This window comes from Marmota monax, unplaced genomic scaffold (assembly GCF_021218885.2).
Source record: "Marmota monax isolate L192 unplaced genomic scaffold, Marmota_monax_Labrador192_F-V1.1 WCK01_AAM20220418_F8-fsc00013, whole genome shotgun sequence".
Taxonomy (NCBI): Eukaryota; Metazoa; Chordata; class Mammalia; order Rodentia; family Sciuridae; genus Marmota; species Marmota monax.
In genome coordinates this window covers 23106544-23127529 of record NW_026692202.1, presented here as the reverse complement: position 1 = coordinate 23127529, position 20986 = coordinate 23106544, and the positions used below count along the sequence as shown (strand labels likewise).

At 34.9% G+C, this 20986-nt stretch overlaps 1 protein-coding gene across 1 annotated transcript in view; it reads right to left on the bottom strand.

Moving 5' to 3' along the window:
- Positions 1 to 4295: 4295 nt before the first annotated feature.
- Positions 4296 to 20986, bottom strand: part of Tbx18 (T-box transcription factor 18) — a 30008-nt gene continuing 13317 nt past the window's right edge. Inside the window, exons 5-8 of the mRNA XM_046431947.2 lie at positions 18568 to 18735; positions 15551 to 15615; positions 9182 to 9276; positions 4296 to 7219 (exon numbers count right to left, since the gene is read on the bottom strand). Coding sequence (XP_046287903.1) covers positions 6495 to 7219; positions 9182 to 9276; positions 15551 to 15615; positions 18568 to 18735 — 1053 coding nt within the window. The 3' untranslated portion in view covers positions 4296 to 6494. The remainder of the gene's footprint in view (positions 7220 to 9181; positions 9277 to 15550; positions 15616 to 18567; positions 18736 to 20986) is intronic.

Genomic DNA, 20986 nt, shown 5'->3' with positions numbered 1-20986 from the left:
GGAGGTCATATGCATGTGCATACTTTTCTTTCCTATCTGATCGCTAAGGACCTTCAAGACGAAATTTTTATGTTTTTGTCTTCCTGCCATTTCAGTATCCCCAAGGTAAAACTGAGTAGACTGCAAATATTTACACATAGATAATTTTTAGTTCCTCTCCTTCCAATACATCAAGATCATCAAGCTCAGAAAAATAACACAGAAGTATATAAGGGGTTTGCCAGCCTTCCCTAAGGCAGTGACTATTGGCTTTGTAACATTCTTTGATAGAAATGCCTCTTAAGATTGTCTTTATTGTTGTAAAGTGAAAGCTTCGTACATATGGTTCAACTAATTTCGCCTTGAAATTAGACAAGACAAATTAAGACAAAAGAATCTGCAATCTGTTTCATCAATCCATTTCATCAAATACCTTTAAGAAAACAGAGAGGGGGAGGTGTCCAATACTATAAACAAGCAAGGTTTTCTTTACTGCTAATGATACATAAACATCTTTTTATAGTTCTGTAAATAGATCTAAATTGGAAAAAAATTTAAATTATATTAGGCTTTCCAAAGAAAATCACACACACACAAAATACTCAGAATAAGGGGATTATGTATCCTTGTTGCTCCTTAACACACAAGCAACCACTGCCTGGGATATGTAATATCCCAATAAGGTGGAAGACATCAACTCATAGAAAAGCCAAAAGGCAACATTTTTTCCTAGCCAACTGTGATATATTGCAAATGAAGGTTTATTTTTTCTTCAGCAAACAGCATTTCAACTTTTGAAGGCATTTGGAAACACCAGCAGTGTTGTTTTCTGCTATATCCCAAGTGTCTAAAATAATGTCAGGCAAATAGTCAATCCTTAACAAATATAAAACTGATTGAATAAATATTAAAAGTACTAACTATTTTCTACAGTAATAAAAAGTTCATGAAGACCTAAGATCCTTTTATCTTCTCCTTAAGACAGTGAAAAAATAACTATTTCCCCAGGAGTATTTCAGGTGTTTTGGGAGGAAGGATAATTTATCCAATAGTAGTGAATTTATATAAAAAGCACTTTAAATGCATTTCTGTCACTAACACTACCACAAATAGGAAATGACAGATTAAAAGAGTTCATCCAAATATCTGGGCTCTCACATCAAAAGCACAAGCAACAAAAAAAATAGATAAATTGGACCTCCTCAAAAATTAAGACATTTTGTGCTGCAGAGGACATCATCAGGAAAGCTAAAAGTCCACAGAATGAGAGATGATATTTTCAATTATATATGATAAGAGACAAGTATTTAGAATACACAAAAGAAATCTTAAATATCAAAAATAAGCAAACAACCAAATTTTAAAAAGTATAAAAGATCTGAATAGACATTTCTGCAAAGACAAACAAATGCCAATAAAGCACACACACAAAAAAAGATTCAACATTATAAATCAGGGAAATGCAAATCAAGGCTTTGGTAAAATATTACTACATGACCACTAGGCTGACTGTAATAATAAAAAAAAAAAACTGGTAATAACAACTTTCAATGAGAATATGGGGAAATCAGAAACCTCCATTGCTGGTAAGAATGTGAAATGATGTACCTTCTTTGGAAGACAACCTGCAGTCCCTCAAAAGATTATCTGAGCACCCTACAATTCCACCCCTAGGTATACACCCAAGAGAAATGAAAGGACATATCCACACAATAGCATGTGCATAAATGTTATAGCAGCATTATTCATAATAGCTAAAAAGTAGAAACAATTCATATGTCCTTCAAATGGTAAATAAATAATTTGTGATGTACTATGGATATACTCAGCATTAAAATAAAATTAAATATTGATATATGCCACAAGATGGAAAAACCTTGAAAACATTATGCTCAGTGGAAGAAGATCATCACAAAAGGGCCACATATTGTATAAATCATTTTACATGACATGTCCAGAATAATCAACTATATAAAGACAGTGGATTAGTGCTTGCCTGGGACTTGGGGGTAAGAAAGTAGGGGAAGGCAAAAGGCATGACTGTCAATGGGCACAAAGTTTTCTGAAGGGTAATGAAAATGTTCTAAAATTATGGTGATGGCTGTACAACTGCGGATGTACTAAAAACCTTAAAATTGTTCACTTGAAGTATGTGAATTGTATGATACTATGATATGTCAATTATATCACAATAAAGCTGTTATCTAGAAAAACATATTGGCCTTATTATTGACTTATTCTAGTAACCAGAGTATGATGATTCAAAACTTGGATGTAGAATGTTTATGTTGATCTAGTCTTGTATAAACTTAGTGAATCACACATTAATAAACTGTTTCATATTACTGTATCTGAGTCTCAGCATGAGTAAAGCCCTTCAAAAATACATGCTGAAGTGTTTTTTCAAGGATTTAAATGTGTTTTGAATGGACTTGGAATGATCTCTAGATATTTTACTAGATTGTCGTACTTATTGCATAATGATATAATTTACTTCATGCAATTAACAGCATCATGACAAGGAAATTTTATCAATCTTTTTGTGTTCACTATAAAGTAGCAAACACATTACTAACTATAGCTTCCTTCAAATATAAAAGTACTAAAATTTATCCTATACATTATAACTGAATAAATATAATTCTAAATAATTCCAAGTAATCCGATAAATTGAAAATAATCCTGGTATTGTTTCATTCTTTGTAAATATGTGTGTGTGAGTGTGTGTGTATCCAAAGATAAATAGGTTTATATTCTGACATATGAAGTTCATATGAATTTGAAACTAGAAGGAATAGTAAAGATTCTCCTCTGAGCCACTCCTTTCATACATAAGAAAACTGAGACTAAAAATGCTAATGTTCTAAAAATGATAATGTTTGCCCAAAACCATGATTGAGAAATCCATGGTTTCAAATCAGTTTCCATATTCCCAAGGCAAAATTCCCACACCAAAAAGAAACTTATCTGAAAACTTATCAGCATGCAGAAAGATACTAAGTTTAACACCTGTCAGATGCTTAATATTTGAATGTACATTATTTGTTTATTCCTATACTGACACTAATTTTTAAACTTTGAGCTCCTGGAATGCTATAATCTGGTCCATCTGCTTAACTGCTCACATATTTAACCTCACTCTCAACTTCTCTGAGCACTTATTTTTGAAAAAAGATGATCAATGAGATTAAAACATTTGGTAATAATTTAATAAAATTATTTAATTTCTAACAGATCGCTTAGGAAAATATCCATGTAGATAAGCCAATAAATTCCCTATGAGGAAACCCAACACTACTCCACTTTGGAATAAAGAATTCTTTACAATCCTCTCTAACTGGACAGAGCATCAGTGTAGCATTTACCAAGTTCACCATGGTTATTTTTGATGGCTCTGCACTAGAAACCTACAGTTTAGTTAGTGATCCTCTTCTTGCACCTTCTCCTTCCCTTCCAAATCTCCCCAAAATTGGTTTGCTACAAAACCTACTCTTCTTTTTCTCCTAATTAAATCTCCAGCTATCTCCAAAGCTGCTGGTTATTTCACACTAAGGTTGTGAGTACTGATAGGTTTAAATCTTGGTAGCAATGAAGAGCTCTTTACATTTTAAAAGTGAGGTTTCTTTTTCTCAAAATTTCATTAATTAATGTAAAGAGTGAGTGTAATCCTTCCATATATATAGGCTACACGGTGTCTTCTCTGGGAACCAAAGGTCTCCTGACCCCCTACATTCCAGAAATCAAGGGTCAGCAACTGGGTGCCCCACTTGTGAAAAGCTGTTGACCTCAGGGAAGGAGCCTGTATGGAAACAAGTGTTAATTTTCAGAATGTGACTGGTCTTGATAGCAGCAACCTCATCCCATCATGATGTCCCTTGGAATGTTTTCCAGTCAAGGGGCCCAGAAGTCATCTGTCATCACCAGTCAGTCGTGCAGGCAGCCCATTCTTGAATCCTGGCCTTTTTTTCCTGGACCTGAAACAAAACATACCGCTCCAACCTCCTCCACTCATGTCCAAATTTTCATGTGTTCAACATTTGTCAGGGCCTTCACCTTCAATGACATGGTCAACACACCAAGAAATTATATTTAACACATGAAAAATGAGCAGCAGACCACTTCCCCCTGCTTTGTAATTGAGAATTACAGACTCTGTGTTTGCGATATACACATGTGTGCTTATTCTTGAGAAAATATTCATAGAGACTTAAAATGACTGTCCTCCAAAATCATAAAAGGATTTAATAACACACTTTAATATAATTTCTTAAGCATTTTTTAATAAAATACAGATATGTACTTATAATTATCAATGTATGTATTTCATTTAATATAACAATAAAAGGTTAGTCTTTGACATAACATGGTAATTAATATTTACAGTAAAATCTAATGGAAATAGCATTTGTACAAAATCGATAAATTTTACCAAAAATTATTTAAAAATTCTACTCATATTGTGGTGTCATCTCAAATTACCAATAGAAAAAAGGAAAATGCTCTACTTCCTAATACATATGGGTATAAAGCATTACTTTCTATGTTTTTCAAGATGGAAAAATATTCTCCTTGAATTACACAAAGCACTAAGGCTGGGATAAACTCATTCTTAAAGCCTTTTTCCAAGTATTTGTCCTGATATTACTATTGTACACAGGAAAAGCTTATTGTATAGGTCTACTTATTACAAATAGTTCATGCCCTTTAATGCTAATTTGAAATTTAAAATCAATATTAATTTGATGAACTGTTTACAGAATCCATGAAGAAATTTGTCAGTATCTATAAACAGAGTCAAACCCTGTGCAAATTCTGTTCAAACACTAAGTTCCCCTAAATATCTAACAATGGTACTATTTTAAAGAAGCAAATCAGGAGTTATATCCCCTCCACACATTAAACTAAAGATGAGTTACAGCCATTTGATTAAGCAATGAAAGGAAACACTCTTTTTGCTTGTCATATATGATGTGTAATGAATAAGTCAGTCAGATACATCATTTTAGTTTCTCAACAGAAGGTTAATGCATTTTATCATGCATTCTTAGCCTTTTCTATTTACCTCATAAATATTTTTTATCCCAAGAAACTGTTCAAAAAATGTTGTTTTGAACTCTTAAACCATGTATACATTATTTAGGGGCTTTAAAAAAAAGTACTGCTGCTTTCATTTGTTTACTTCCAAGGCTAAAAATGCTATTGAGGTTAAAAGTTTTATAGTTCCTTTATCATAATTAGTATCTTCCTCCTTAGTCCTTCAAGAGGGCCTTTATAGTAATGGGCTTTAGCTTTTGACTACAACACCCACAAGACAGATTGTCAGAGATAACCCTCTGAAAATTCCTTGCAGCTTTAACACCATAAAGGCATAAGACCTGCCTGTTTTGAAAAACTCAAGACAGAGGGATATGGTTAAGGAAGGAAAGGGGGAGTTCCAATTTGCAGGAGTTGTAAGACATAAATAAGTAGCATAAATGTCTTTTCCTTACTCATAAACCATGGGTCAGGATGTTCAAAGCAAGATAGAAAAAAATATCTTAAATGAAAAACCAAGCAAAAACAACAAAAAAAAAAATCTAAGGGACAGTTGATAAAATTATTCCTCAAGATTTAGAAATATAAACGTTTCTCATTGGAATCAAAGAATGTGAGGTGGATTAATTTTCTTTTTGCCGCCACTCATATCATATATTCTTTCCCTGGTGAATACTGGAATTTAAAAATGTTTACAGAACAGTTGTCAATGGACTATTTGATAACTAAACACGATGATCAAAAAATCTTAAATACTAGAAATTTATTCTCTGCAGATGAGTAAATACCTCTTGTATGACCAATGGAAAGTGAAAAACAAATCACAATCCTCCTCCACCTTCCATCAAAAAATAAAAATTATGAGTTATAAATTTTATAGACCTGAGGTCATATAATATCTGTGGCAAATAAGAATAAGCAGGAATGTAAAAGCTAATCCTTCATAATTACAAATACCTCAGAATTAATACTAACACTTCAACTGGCTTTTGCATTTTAGATTCTCCCACTATGTTTAAGAATAACCGAAATCATAAGACTCTATATAATGGTTACTGCTGGTTATCAACACTCAATTTTGAAATTGTTCAGAACATTTTTCTGATACATTAAGTTACAAGTCTCCATCTGGTTAGTATCACTGCCAAGTTTTAAGTTTACCATTTTGTTTTTTTAAAAAGTCTGAGAATTTTCATTAAACATACTGTCTGAATGCCACTACTCAGCAACTGGGTGAACAGGAGGATATAAAAGAGGCTTAAATATGCCACATGCTATGTATATACAGTATCCACATACACTATAGATAATTACAGTCTCACCATGAGAAAGTGAAAAACCTCAGGGAAACTTAATATTCTATTATATGCATATTTTACAAGTTACAGATAGTTACTTTCCATATTGCTTTTAAAAAGAAAAGAAAAAGAAGATAAAAAATACATTAGACAGATTCAAATGGGTTTAACTTAAAGGCTTCATCAGACCATATGTGCAGACACTTGAGATGATGACAGAGTTAAGCTTCCTAGGGTCCTAGAGTCAAAGAAACTCTGCTGACCCCCACTGCTAAGCAGGTGCACTCCTTCCACAGGGGGCAACATCTGTCGATCAGTCATGGTCCCACTTGGTGAGGACCCCAAGAAACTTCCTTGGGAAGAAACAATTTTCTCAGGACTGGCAGCCAGTTTGGGGGATGTGGAGAAGTTATATCCATATAAGGCACAGGGACTGTGTAACCTGAAAGTGTTATATGAACCCTGGTGGGTCTGGTTAGTAGCAAAGGCATTGCTGGAGGGTGAAGGCATGATGTACTGGAGCTGAGGGGACATTCCTGAAATCTGCATGGACAAGCTGGTCTGTGGGCAGCTGAAGGTGTCTCCATCAGTGCCTCCCATGGACATGTTCACTGAGGTGCTGCTGCTCACACCTACATAGGAAGGAGTCCTGGGCGAGGCGAATGTCTCGCTGGTTTGGTTGGTGAGCCTGTTGTAGGTCTCGGCCAGGGATGTGCTGTATCGGTTGAGGGTGAGGCCTGAGCGGGCACAGGCAGAATAGTCAGCTGGGGCCAGACTACATAGCTGGCTGGTGTTGGGCCCCAGATGGAAGGCAGGAGAGGAACAAGAGGAGCCAGACAAAAGGTGAGGGTGGGTGGCAGGAACACCATTCCCAGTACTTTGCAGTAAGGAGGAGGAACTTGCATTGCCTATAAAAGAAGTTGAAATATAAAGAATGATGCTGTAGCCATCTTTTTCTTTTAATTTGTTAAATACATGATAGAAATGGCTTGTTATAAGGGGTGGTAAGGGCTAAAGAGATGAGAAGGAACTTATGATTTATCATCTTTCAAGGAATTTAGAACCTCATTGAATTCATAGTGAAACAATCTGCACACAAACCCTCTCAATGTGTTCTCCACCCCCCCAGTAGTGGGGACTGAACCCAAGGGTATTCTACCAATGAGTTATATCCCCAAGTCTTTTATTTTGAGACAGGGTATTCACTAAATTACTGAGTCTGGTTTTGAATTTGAAACCCTTCTGCCTTAGCCTCTTGAGTCACTGGATTACAGGTGCACACCACCATGTCCAGTATCTCTCAATATTTTTCTTTCTTTTTTTTTTCTTTTTTTTTTTTTTCGGTCCTGAGGATTGAACTCAAGGGCACTCACCCACTCAACCACATTCACAGTCCTTTTTTCTATTTTATTTACAGGGTCTCATTGAGTTCCTTAGGGCCCTACTAAGTTGCTGAGGCTGGCTTTGAACTCATGATCCTCCTGACTCAGCCTCCCAAGCCGCTGGGATTACAGACGTGCATCATGGCACCCGGTATCTCAATATTTTTAAGACAAATTATCTCCCTAGGGAAAGATGTGTTTTTTTATTGCAGAAAGAGAAGGATACTGCCATACAGAATTTTCATAATTTGTCCCTTAATAAGCTTTCTCAAAATATTTCTTAGTATAATAAATATTACAAATAACTGAATTTATCAGCAACTTTATACAGTATCAATCTGTATCATGTATCTTGTTCCAACAGTGTAACACCACCACATTTTACCTACATTTCAGCCTTTCTTTCAGCAAAGTTTGCTTTGGATCAATACATTTCCTTACAAAGAAACAGCCATGACTCAAAGCAAAGAGCTGAACCAAGTCCACACCCTGCTCAAGCATATCTGTAGCTTCTCACTGAAAGCCTATGTGCATCAATGACTATATAAGGCAAGTCTTGGCCATGTCGTAAAGCAATAGTCTAGCCCCTCAAAAACTTCACTTCCAACCAGAAAATAGGTTGGTGAATCACATCTTAACACAAGCATAGAAGTCCAACAAATAAACAATCCTGTGAAACTTAGAGAGGGTAGTTATCCTGCATTCAGTGGTGGTGATGGTGGCTGACCCTCCCTCTCTGGATGTGGTGGTAAACCTGATGTTTGCAAATTTGACAGAATTTAAAGGGAGAAGAAAATCCGAAGGACTAGACAGGTTGTAAAACCTTCATTGTTATAGTGCCAGTGTCTTACATAGCTTCCCAAAATAATCTAAAAGCCCAATATGTTTAGTAATAATTTAAAACCCAGCAGGTGAAATTCTCACTGGAAGGTGGTTAAAAGCCTGCCTACAGCAGTGAGGGGATAGTCCTGCCTAGTGAACAGACCAAAGAGAAAGTGTCATCTTCTCAAAGAAAGTGCAAGCCCCAGACTTGTGGGAAATATTCAGCGATGAGCCCAAGGAAATTTTCCTGAATGTACCCAACTTTCTCATCATCAACTCAATAAGAGAACCCTTCCTAGAGTCACTTACACTAAAGGAAGAAAGAAGCTGGCAAAAAAAGGTGGACTGGAAACAGCATCAGCAATTTCTTGTGAAGAGTAACTGGCCTCAGAACCCACAAGTCCACCTCCAACATTAATACAACATTTAAGAGTCAGATAAAGGTAATAACATAAATAAACAGCCTAAAAATCCAAGATTTAATCTATAACCACAACAACCATTTTTTCTGACCCATCCCCATACCATATGGAAAAAAGATATGAACTCTAGACCTGTTGGTGATGAGGTCACCATCATATTTGAAATAATTGTGCATTTTTTTAGCACCTGAGCTTTGAGACAGGAAATGGCTGCAGCTATAACCCAGGAAACTTTGTGAGTTACCTTGCTTGGGAATTCCAGGAATATCTTCAAAGGTGAGGGTCCGCAGTGAGGGTCTCCAGAATGCATACGATTCCACCAAGGCTTCCAAACCCATTCTAAACAGCAGGATCAGGATTAGGGTGGGATGGGGGGACAAATGAAGTCTAGTTAGGAGAAGTTGGAGCTTTCATCAGTAATGAGTATTTTGGAAAATAAGACCAGAATTGATAGAACACCCCATACTCGCAGGTTAGGAGCTTGCCATGGTCAGAAAGAAATACTTGGGAGAGGGAAAATCACCCAAAATGTTGTTAACATTCCTGGGAACCAAAGCCAAGCCAATGTGGGGGAAGAAAAGCTACCCCTTTGGGCCAAGGGGCTGAGGTGAAGAGAGTCCATCCTTACTGTTTTGAATCCAAGGCATGGCTGCAATCTGGAATACACCTTCTCCCAGTGATGGGGCTTTTCCCTCTATGAAAAGGGTGTTTCCACAAAAGAATGTTCCGGTAAAAACAAAACAAAACAAACCAAAACAAAAAACCCTTTTCTAAAGAGGCATTTTGTCCATCATTCAGTGCCTCAGCAGCCATCTCAAAGGAGTGTTCTTCCAAAGAAAACCAACTTCGGCCAGGGGCACCATCTCCACCATGAGCCGGGCTGGACTCTCCTTTCAGAAACGGAACCGCCAGAAGAGGGCAGCACTGACTTCTCCCGTCCTCACCCAGCAAGGTGTAGGAGAGCAGCAAGATGATCTCAAAGAGATATCCACTATATGAAGTTAGTACCACTATCACAGAATACTTTAAAGCCTCAATACCCATATTTAATGAACAAACACTTAAAGAGACAGGAAAAGTTGGTTATGGACTATTTACATGACATGAATGTATTTTAAAACACCAACAATTAAATACGTGCGTAAACTGCCTCCTTCCATAAGTGATTCAGTTTTTCCTTCCTTACATCAGGTGGGATTGAGGCCTTTCACTCAATTAGCCATTTTCAAAAGAGCTAAGACCTTATAACTTGTCCCTCAACCTCCTCAGTCCTAAAGCAATTTGTTAATCAAGATAACATTGTTCCGGGCACAGTGGCACACACTTGTAATCAGCAGCTTAGGAGGCTGATGCAGCGGGATCCTTGAGTTTGAAGCCTGCCTCAGCAAAAGCGAGATGCTAAGCAACTCAGTGAGACTCTGTCTCTGAATAAAATACAAAATAGGGTTGGAGATGTGGTTCAGTGGTCAAGTGCCCTTGAGTTCAAACCCCAATGCCACCAGCCCACCAAAAAGATAATAGTGTGCTTTTATGAAACCTATACCTCTATTGTAGGAAATTCCTGCTTCCTGAGGTATCAAATACTACTCAGACATCTCTTGTGATTGTCAGATATGCTTGATAACTACAACTCAGGTGCTACCTCCTCTGGATTCCCTGTACCCACAAATCATGAACTATGGACTAAGACGAGAGGAAAAGACCACCAAGAGTCACATTACCTTTACCTATAGGGTAAAACCTCTCCAATCACCAAAAGTGATTTGTGAAGATAAAACCATTTCACACTACTACTCCTTCTGGACCAATGTTTTACATGCAGAATTTGCTTCCTTAGAATGTGCAGATAAAGTCTCCATTGATCTATTTATTTCTGTCCCAGCTCAGTGAAAAGCACACCTATCCCATCTTAGTAACAAAAGAAGAGTTATGCATGGGTGGAGGGGCAGCATATGTGCATGCATGAACACATCTCCTGAGTATACTCAGGAACCTGACTCATCTTTTCAGTTGTAGGCTCAGGGGAATACTGTTCTCAGAGCACCTCAAAAAGGCATCTCCAGCCCTACAGATATAATATGAATGGGCTACCAAAGGAAGAGCAGGACACAGAGGGAACTGCACTTGTTCTATCTGAGCTACCTGGGAAAGAAGAACAGAATCTGGCTTCTAACATAATAATGTGCCACAGAAACTATCATTTAATGGTAAGAACACTAAATTGGAATCAGAAAAAAATGGGCTTGACTGCAAGTCACTAAAACTAATTGTGTGACCTTAAGTCAATTTCTTAACCTCTCTGGATTTCAGCTTCCTACAAAGTGAGAATTAGGTTATGAAAGCTCTGAAACCCTTTTCTAGCTCTAAAGTTGTGTTATTCTAAGTTATTTTTTTCCAAATCAAACATCACATTTGTGGCCAAAATACAAGTAAAATTTAAGATCATGCAACTCAGTAGCACTTTTTTGTCCATTAAAGTATTCATTTCTGGGCAGTTTTGCAAGCCTACTCAATCTCAGACCCCCAAGTAATGACTTGTATTAATACTGGAGTAACAAATACTGGGTGCTATTTAGCTGATTACTCTATATTTAGAGCAAACCAATACTAAATTTTTTATGATGTTCCAGAAAAAAAGATTGTTTAAATGCAAATGAACATTAGGACACAGCTTTATTTTAAAATTGCCTTTTATTATCACATAGATGAATTTTGATAATGGTGGTTTTCAATATTAAAGATACCAAAGCGTTACAAAACAGTCTTGTGGGAGTTTACTTAAGATAATAAAGTAGCATTCACTGGACTTAGAAATTTATTCACTATAGAGATGTGTATTACTGCATTATTTGCTTTAACAGTATAAAGCCAACTATGCTTCAAATATATAAACCAAATTTTTGGCAAAAGTTATTAAGTATCATAAATATATAACCCCAAGCTTTAAAGAGATGCTCTGAAGGTGATATGTCTACAAGTGATCTGATTTGGAGCTATTGATATTTTTCCTGAGGCTGCTGTTTCACACTGCAAGTTCCAGAAAGGATTTCAGATATTTTGCAGGAAACAGTTATAAAATATTTATTAGCTGAATCTGGACTTTTGTTAAAAAGCCTTCATTTTCTCCAGTAATGGAGACTTTTCCCATCTAGTTAAAGAAAAGATGAAAGGCACCTCCTGCAGGAGAGTAGCCAAGGCGATAATTTATACAAGGTGCCTTTGAACAACTTCCACATTTTATCACTGCCCTAATTTATGCTATCAAATGGCCAAGTTTATTTAGTAAAATGGTTATGTTTTTCCTGAGGTATTTAAAGAGAAGAAATTTTTGTACCTTCCTGAGTAAAAAATTTTATAGGGTCAAACCTAAGGCCTAACTGAAGAATGAAACTATTCTCAGCACATAAATTCACTCTCACATAGCAAATGTCTTGCAGGAGAGCTTTTAAGGGCCAAAGCTACTGATTCCTATAAAATAGGCTGTGGAGTCATAAATAGCCAGGAAAGGATAATTTTTAATTAAAGAAAATTGTTTTATAAAGTTTAAACAATCATAATTTCACGTTTATTTCTTGTTCTGCTCAATTTGTTTGTTTTATGTATGTGAAAAAATTAAAATAGAAATGTGTTTTCTTAAAAAAACAACTGTACAATAGTACCCGGGTAATAAAGGACTATTTTGAATTTTTTTCTCTTGAACTTTCTTCTCAATCAACAAATTTAAAAATTATGTCAAAATGGACCCCACTACTATATAAATTATAATACACTAATAAAAACTTTTTGAAATAAATTTTAAAATATTGCAGTCCTCCATACCCCTTAAAAATCACTATACTTTCCTACATATAACTTAGGTTCTTTTTTCTAAAGGAAAATAATACATAAGTTATAAGTATTTAAAGCTGACAAAATTCTCTTTAATATTTGCATCTTTGGTACTTATGACTCAAATATGTTAATATCAAATTTTTAAATGTAGAATATTGATTTATAGATATTTAATATTAGGAAGTTACCCATGAAGAGCTCAGCTTTGATAAAAGAGATAATTTCAAGAGAAAAAAAGTTGCAACCTTATTTCACTAGCAAAAACTCAGAGATAATATACTTCACCTATAAAAAATACTGTTAAAACATTTGAAGCAAAAAAGGAATTTTAATTTAAAAAAATTTTAAAAACAGTTCAAGTATAATTCATTGTTTTCTGTATGTCCATTAAAAACATTAAAAGTTTTATTACAGTCAGGAAAAAATAATAGCAAGCACCATTGGATGCCATGCCTACACATTCCCGAAATAGCCAAAGGGAAGGAAATATCAAAACCTAGCATTTTGACCTCACCATACCAAACAGCTTAGTAGTTTATTTTCCCCAGTACTACGAATTTTTTACTGATTACATTTAAATAAACAAATGTCTTTTCATTATGTTGGCATATCTAGTATATTTCCTGAAAAGTTGTCGTATACATCATCTCACTTCTACTTGTAAAAGGTTCATTCATTGTTATCATCTATATAAAATATACTTTAAGAATATTGTTTAATTTGGCCTCATAAGTGAACTGACAGGGTATAAGCAAGTGAAATCTCCAGTGTTGGTAGCAAGTGAGGTCTTCACTGGAACAATCAATAGCTTGGACATGGTTTCTGGCATATACACATTTAAAGCCTCTTCTACTTAAAAAAAAATCTCTGAAACCGGTGCAAGATTCTGAAGTGAGTAAATACTAATCTGATATAAACACAGTCGCAAGAAGATTCCATCAAAGCATTTATTAAGGTAGAGGAGTTAGTTTACCCCAAAGGTTCCCTTTGGCCACCTCACTACATGATCTTAGATTACTAAATTATGGTTGAATTTGCATTCAGTTTTCAGAAATTCATCTGAAAAGCAAGTTAATCAGAAGCTATTATAACCTAGCAAAAGCCAAGCAAACATTTTCTCCACATTGAAACAGACATCTAAAAAGACACAAAGTCAAATAATCCCAGTGACTCAGAAGGCTGAGGCAGAAGGATCACAAGTTTGAGACTAGCCCAGGCAATTTAGTAAAACTCAAACTAAAAAATAAAAAGGACTGAGGTTGTAGCTCACTGGTAAAGTACCCTTGGGTTCAAACCCCACTACCACAAAAACATTTTTTAAATAAAAATAAATTTTTTAAAAAGACATAATTTCAATATAGGAGACAACTTGTTGTGCATTAGGTATAGCTGCAAACCTTCCCACAAGGTGATGAATTTCAGAGGGAAGCCTCCTATTGGTCAGTCCTATTGATCCACCTGCAGAAAGTTATTCTACTATTGCTGAATTTTAATTGTATTTTAGTCCTTACATTGCATAGTATTTAAATGATGCCATTACATATGAAGATGACACCAAGTCACCGTAAGCAACTTAGTGTATTCTGAGAAAAGGTCTCTGTTGCCTACCTTGCCCAATCAATCAAATGAAAGAACTAAAAATCTCGATTGTTACCTAATGGTTTTCTTTCTAAAACTTCAAATAAAATTGTCTCCAAAATAACTGAGGATTTTGACTTTGTGTAGACAGACCAAATTAATACTAAGTTTTCAAGTAGTATTAGAATGTTTTAGGAAATAAAGTGATTTTAAAAAATGTTCATATATTTCTTTTTAAAAACAAGATACTTTGGCGGGGAGGGATACTGGGGTTTGAACTCAGGGGCACTCGACCACTGAGCCATATCCCTAACCCTATTTTGTGTATTTTATATAGAGACAGGGTCTCACTGAGTTGCTCAGCATCTTGCTGTTGCTGAGGCTGGCTCTGAACTCCTCCTGCTTCAGCCTCCTGAGCCATTGGGATTACAGGTGTGTGCTACTGTGCCCAGTTAAAAACAAGAGACTTTTGAAAACATGTAAGTCAAAGTCTTACCCGGAAAAGGGCTTTGTAGAACATTAGTCTACTATTACTCTCTGTAACTAAAAGTTATCTTAGAAAATGTTGCACTGAACTGTATTGGAATAGAATCATATCAATAAATTTTAAAACTCTTGGCATACAAGCTAGATAATCTGCTTTTTCATAAAAGTACCAGAATGGAATTCATTATTGTAGCTCTCTCACTTAGTATAAACACCATAAACACAACACAGAAAAAATAAACTATGTGACTGTTAGTAGAACCAAGACAAATTTGGGAGCTAAAGAACATCAGCTCTCTTGGCAACAGGAAGGAGTTTCATATTCCAGTTTTAAATCTGAGATAATAAGAGACCCAATCATACTCACTAGACAGAATCAACAAACAGTTGTGTCATCACTAAGGAAATTCTAAACCAATAGCAGAGGCAGAAAGGGCATTTACTTGGGATATCAAGGGCCCTGGCCTATAAGGGTAGACTTCTTCAAGGCCTCTTAAGAAGCAACATTCAATGAACCACTTAGAGCTTTCACCTTCACACCAGAATCATGCATGAAAGTTCACCTTAAGGCAGCCCACACCATCACACTCCAAAGGTGCATCCAACGTACAACAGTATTGATCAGTTTAAATTATCATCGGAAATTATTTCAATACCCTATCAGCAAATTTAAATATTTAGTTTGTCACAACCAGAATGGTTTTTCACTAGCACTTACCTGTTTCTCCCAGAGTCTCGGAAGCCTTTGGCAAATGGATTCCTATCTATCTTAAGGCGAGTAATCTGCAGAGTGAAAAAAAAAATCACATTAAATCTTACACATACATCAAATAAAGTTATAAAACACATAAATAATTGCAGAACTGCAAATTTTTCAAAGGTTAACTTGATAGAGAATTCTACTGTGCTCCTCTTTCCATTCACCACATATTTTAATATTTTAGCAGTAAAGTTAAAAGAAAATTTCGGAAATCACCCAGAACATTCATATGCTATAAAGAAGATACTTTCTCACTCCTTTTCAAACTCCATAGATTAAAGTTTGCTTTGCTTTTAATATTCTTAGGAAAGGAGATCTTGAGTCATCTGGTGATAATTTGCCCTTTGTTTGAAAATCCTCTAGAAACTGAAGCTATTCCCTTGAACTTTGTGATGTGGTTTAATTGTTTCTCTTACAATAGAGGTAATGGGAAATAATATCTAACATCCACTTATCAACCATTCATATTCTTAAATGTTATAAAGCTCTTCCACAGTATTCTTCAGAATTAGGTAATACCCACACTCCTTTAATGTTCTGCCTCTGTATTTTTCTTTGTCTCTCCTTTCCTTTCTGGCACTCATCTGAACATTTTATTCTTTTTTTATTTTATTTTTAGAATCCTAACTTGACCTCAGCACTACAGTGAACCAGAGGTAACCCACTCCCTGAAGATTCTAATGAGATTAAATCTTATACATGTAGTAGAAATAAATGAAAATGTAATTTTACCTAGAGTTCCAATTTGTTATCTTATAATCTTGCCCACTAATACCACAAGATTTAGGAGGAAGGGGGATTTACAAATGTTCTAATCATCTCAATTAAATTTATTTTTATTTTACTTTTGCCATCCTAAACTTGACCCTAATAAATAACATCCCATCTATTTCTTACCATATCTGTACTTTGCCCAAAGGAATTTATAGTCTATCTTTTAGAAGTACACCATGCTTTGCACTCTAAATTCATTGGCTTAAGAAATCTACAAAGTTAAATAATATATTTCTGATTGTATCCATCTTGGCTGAGGATGAACTTTGCTGGATAACACTACAGCAAAAAAAGGCCTCTATAGTTCTCCTAGACTGCCCGTGAATTCTCTCAGCCATCCTCTAATCAGCCATGCAACACTTAAGACACATGTGCTCCATATGACATTGTCTTGATATGTGGATAGAACTATATTATAATGGACATATGAAAGAGTTGGTTAATTAATTCACCATGTCTTCCAATCTATCAGTGAAGGGTATTTGTCTTCACAGATCATTACAGTTCAATTCTCTGTTCATTTCAATAATGTTTAAATAACACTAAATAATTTAAACATTTAAAATATTATTACTAAAAGAGTACATGTTTATATAATTGTGTTTGTCTAAATAGAAATATGTCACAATTACTATTATTTTTATTACTAACATTACCACATTTATTGAATGCAGACTATGTATGGGTATATGAAGTTTTATTCATACCAATCATTTAATTATCATAACAGCTTATGCACAGCTATTATCCCAATTTTGTTCTCTTTTGAAGTGACATTTTACAAGTAACTTTCCCAGAATCATATAGTTATTAGCCAGTAGAAATGGATTAGGAAACCAAAATGCAGAGCTCATGCTGTTAACAACTGGGTGAATCTGCTCACCAATTTTGCACAGGTTCTTTGCTTTATTTTTATTAGTTCTAATAAGTTAAACCAATTTCCATAAGTTCTTAAAACTAGTAGCTGGGACATTTAAAAGTGAATGTTATTGTTACCAATTTCCCTTCTAATTTTTCCACTCTCCTAATCAACTTGTCAATGTTTGCTAGTTAGTATTAGTCACTAACATGTGCCTAAAGCCTACTACATTAAACTTACTGTACCAGAGAGTGGGAGAAAATAACATATAAAGCACAGGTAATTTGTTTGTAAGAGAGAGACAGAGATAGGGACCATGAATCAGAGTAGTTAAAAGTATACTAAAGCTTTGCTATTTTCTCCTCATGCACTGACTTCCCCTGAGAAAACATAATTTCCCAACCCTAAAATTTTGAGGAGATCATCCTAATTTTCTCTAGACCTTCTAAAGGTTACATTTCATGTTTCTATGTAAAGGGGTATATGACAGAATGGAAATGTGAGTGTGAGAAACAGGCCAGCTTTGGCTGAGGGACTAGTGTTGCCACAGGATAAGAGTGTTTAGCCCCTCAGTTCTGAAGAACACATGGGGGGACTTACATCTCCTAAGAAGTTTTAAAACAGTGGTTACTACAACAAAATTTGAAAATCCTTAAATGTTTACTGAAATATATACATAGGTAAGGAGAAGTGAAGACCCAAAACAATTTGGCTGACCGCTGAAATTTAAAAGAAAAAAAATATCTACCTCCAGGCCATATCAGCTATTACATAATCATTTCTTATGTGAACTAGCTGGAATTACATGTACTAAGCATTTGCCTTTGATTTAATTCTACTTTCTTGACACAAGCAAACACAGCCTCATGTTTACTAATATAGAAAAGAAATATTTTACTTCTCAAATTATTTCAAACTTTATGAAAAGACTACCTCATAATGGCTAATCTTTCAGACTATTATACTTAAATCACTCTTATCACTCTTTATCACCCATAAAACATAGTTTGAAAGGAAAAAGCCCTTTTTGTAAATACACAAAAATGAATGTACAGGATAAATGCTTCTGAAATATTTTCATGGCCAGCAGTTTAAAAACCAAATCCAGTGCTTTACAATACAATTCTCTGTTCATATTTTACATGTTCATCTCCTATCATTTAAAGAAGTCCTCATGGGAGAAGCCCATGAAATCATGGATAAAGTATTGTTGTTATAAATATGCATACATATGCTTTGCATGTTATATATGGCAAAAGTTGTATGATGATTCATGACATTTAGATATACCAATATACCACCTATTGAAACATTCTAAAAAGATACCAGCTAAAAACAATACCTGCTGATTCTGATAGGCAGTGACAGTTGTGAAGACTGTCTCTGGAAAGGAGAAAGCCTTCACTCCCTCCCCAGATGGAACAGGCTTGATGGGAGAAAGATCATCTCCACAATCTTTGCGAATCACGTGCACTCGTGGCTGGTATTTGTGCATAGAATGAAGAATAATCTACACCAAGGAAAGAAAATCCAAATATAATCAGAAACCTCTGAAACATCTTGACGCCAACATTCGATATTTAATACATATAATAAAGTCTTGCTGGAAATTAACATTTCCAAGGATGCAGAAATGACTTTAATAAAATACGTCAAATAGAAGAGGGAGGGTTAGGAAGTTATTTGTAAAATGTTCATAAAAATACAAAACAAAATCATTATTTTAGTGAAACCCTAAGAACAATCATGGGAAATCAACATCAAATTTACTGTTGCTTAAAATACAAATATAAACTCATAAGAATTATATTTATAATGATACAAATTATAAATAAGACCAATAAACCAATAAAACTAAAAAATGAGATTGAAATGATTATTTAAATTGCATGAACCATAAAAAAAAAAAAACTAAAAATAAGTATTTATACAAAGAGTCTTCTTCAAAGTAAACTTTTCCTTCATCTGTGACTGCACATGTTTGCTCAAGAGCTAAGCAACTTTAAAGACATCTTAGCATCTGCTTTGTGTGTAGCTCACAAAGTCTCTGGATTGCCAGAAGAACCTGTATCTCTATCATAAGGCTTCTTCAAAACTCAGACTCTTGAGAATGGAAAGCTGGCCCTCTCAGACTCTGTTGTAGGAATCCACAATGTGGTTCAATTACCTTCTAACCAATCATTCCACTCTGAGAATTTATGCTAAGGATGTATTCCAAATTCAGAAAAATTTTACATGTACAAAGATGTGCATTACATAATTTGTAACAGTGGAAAAACTATAAACCACTTATATTCCCAACATAAGTAAGTTAGTTAGGGAAACGAAAATTCACACCATGGAATCCAGTAGTATTCAGCTGTTACTAATACTGTTTAGGAAATATTTAATCACATAATGAGATATTTCTTGTTAATCTTAAAATGATAATAGTACCACAATCGGTTACAAACTTGTCACAACCAAATCAAAATACAGTAACAATGACCCATACAAAGATATGAATAGTGATCACCTCTGGATGATGACATTGTGGGTGATTTCTTTCTCCTTTATACGTTTTATGCTTTGAAGGCTGGAGGAGGATTGAGTGAGAAAAAAATTCTCATCAAGTGGGAATTTCTATTTGCTGCTGGGATTCTATATTCAGATACTCATACATGAGTTTAGTTAACAATCTATTATATCTTTCCTGACCTGAAGATTTGAATTTAGGTTTGGGGATATTTACAAATTTGGAGGAGAAAAAAAATCTTATGGGAACACAGCAATTGACCTGCATGTTTTTCAGGATGTGGGCAAAATTCAAAATTTAATAAGCCAAATTCAAAATCTTTGATCAGCTCAAACAAAACTACACCTATACCTCAAGAGTGTGTTTGCAATTGCAAAAGGATGTCTTTAACCTTCTGGTAGTAACTAACACTGTAGTCAGAGGTTTGCTGTTGTTTTATTTTGTTTTACTCTAAAGTTTTTCTGCTAGTGGAAGAAATGCCCAGATAGCAGCTCTAACTATCTTGCTGATTAGGTATGCCTCTTAGAGAGGCAGATTGAATAAAAGGAAAAGGTATAGGGGACAACAGCTCTCATCATCATCTGGGGACACACAGGAGTGCATAACTTCTGAAAATTCTTTCCAGGTCTAAGAAAAGGGCAGAATTTCATGACCTATTAGGGGCTCGTGTAATCAATTGAAAGGGTTACGACCAGAAATTTTTTTAAATAAATAAAATTATAAAATACAGTAAAAAATAAAGTGTGTTGCTTATAGTAAGGATAAGTACAGAAAAACAGTTTCCACTGACTATATATATATCTGTACTAGATAATAAAATAAAAGGTATGTCTTGCTATAAGTCAGGTAAGAAGCTTGAAAACCACAGAAACAACATTGAATTCTGATGATTCCAATGATCAGTATATCCTAAACAGATTTTCAGTAAAAATGAATTTTTTTCTCATTCCCTCAGTATATTATTCCTAGCAGTTTATGATCAACAATTTTAATTTTAAAAGTTATAACTGAAATCTAAGTTTATATCCTGGGAAGCTCAATATCTCAGAAGGGATGAAAGGTATCTTACATTTAGTATTTTTTTCAAAAATGCTGGGAGAGAAAAGCAGATGACAGGTAAACTGAGGTCTGCTTTCTGTCCTCTAATTAGGGCCATGGCCCTTCCCTTCTTTAAATGTAGGGTTCTATGCGACATTACATTTAACATTTCAAAGTCTGAAAAAAAATTACCATTAATACTCCAGCT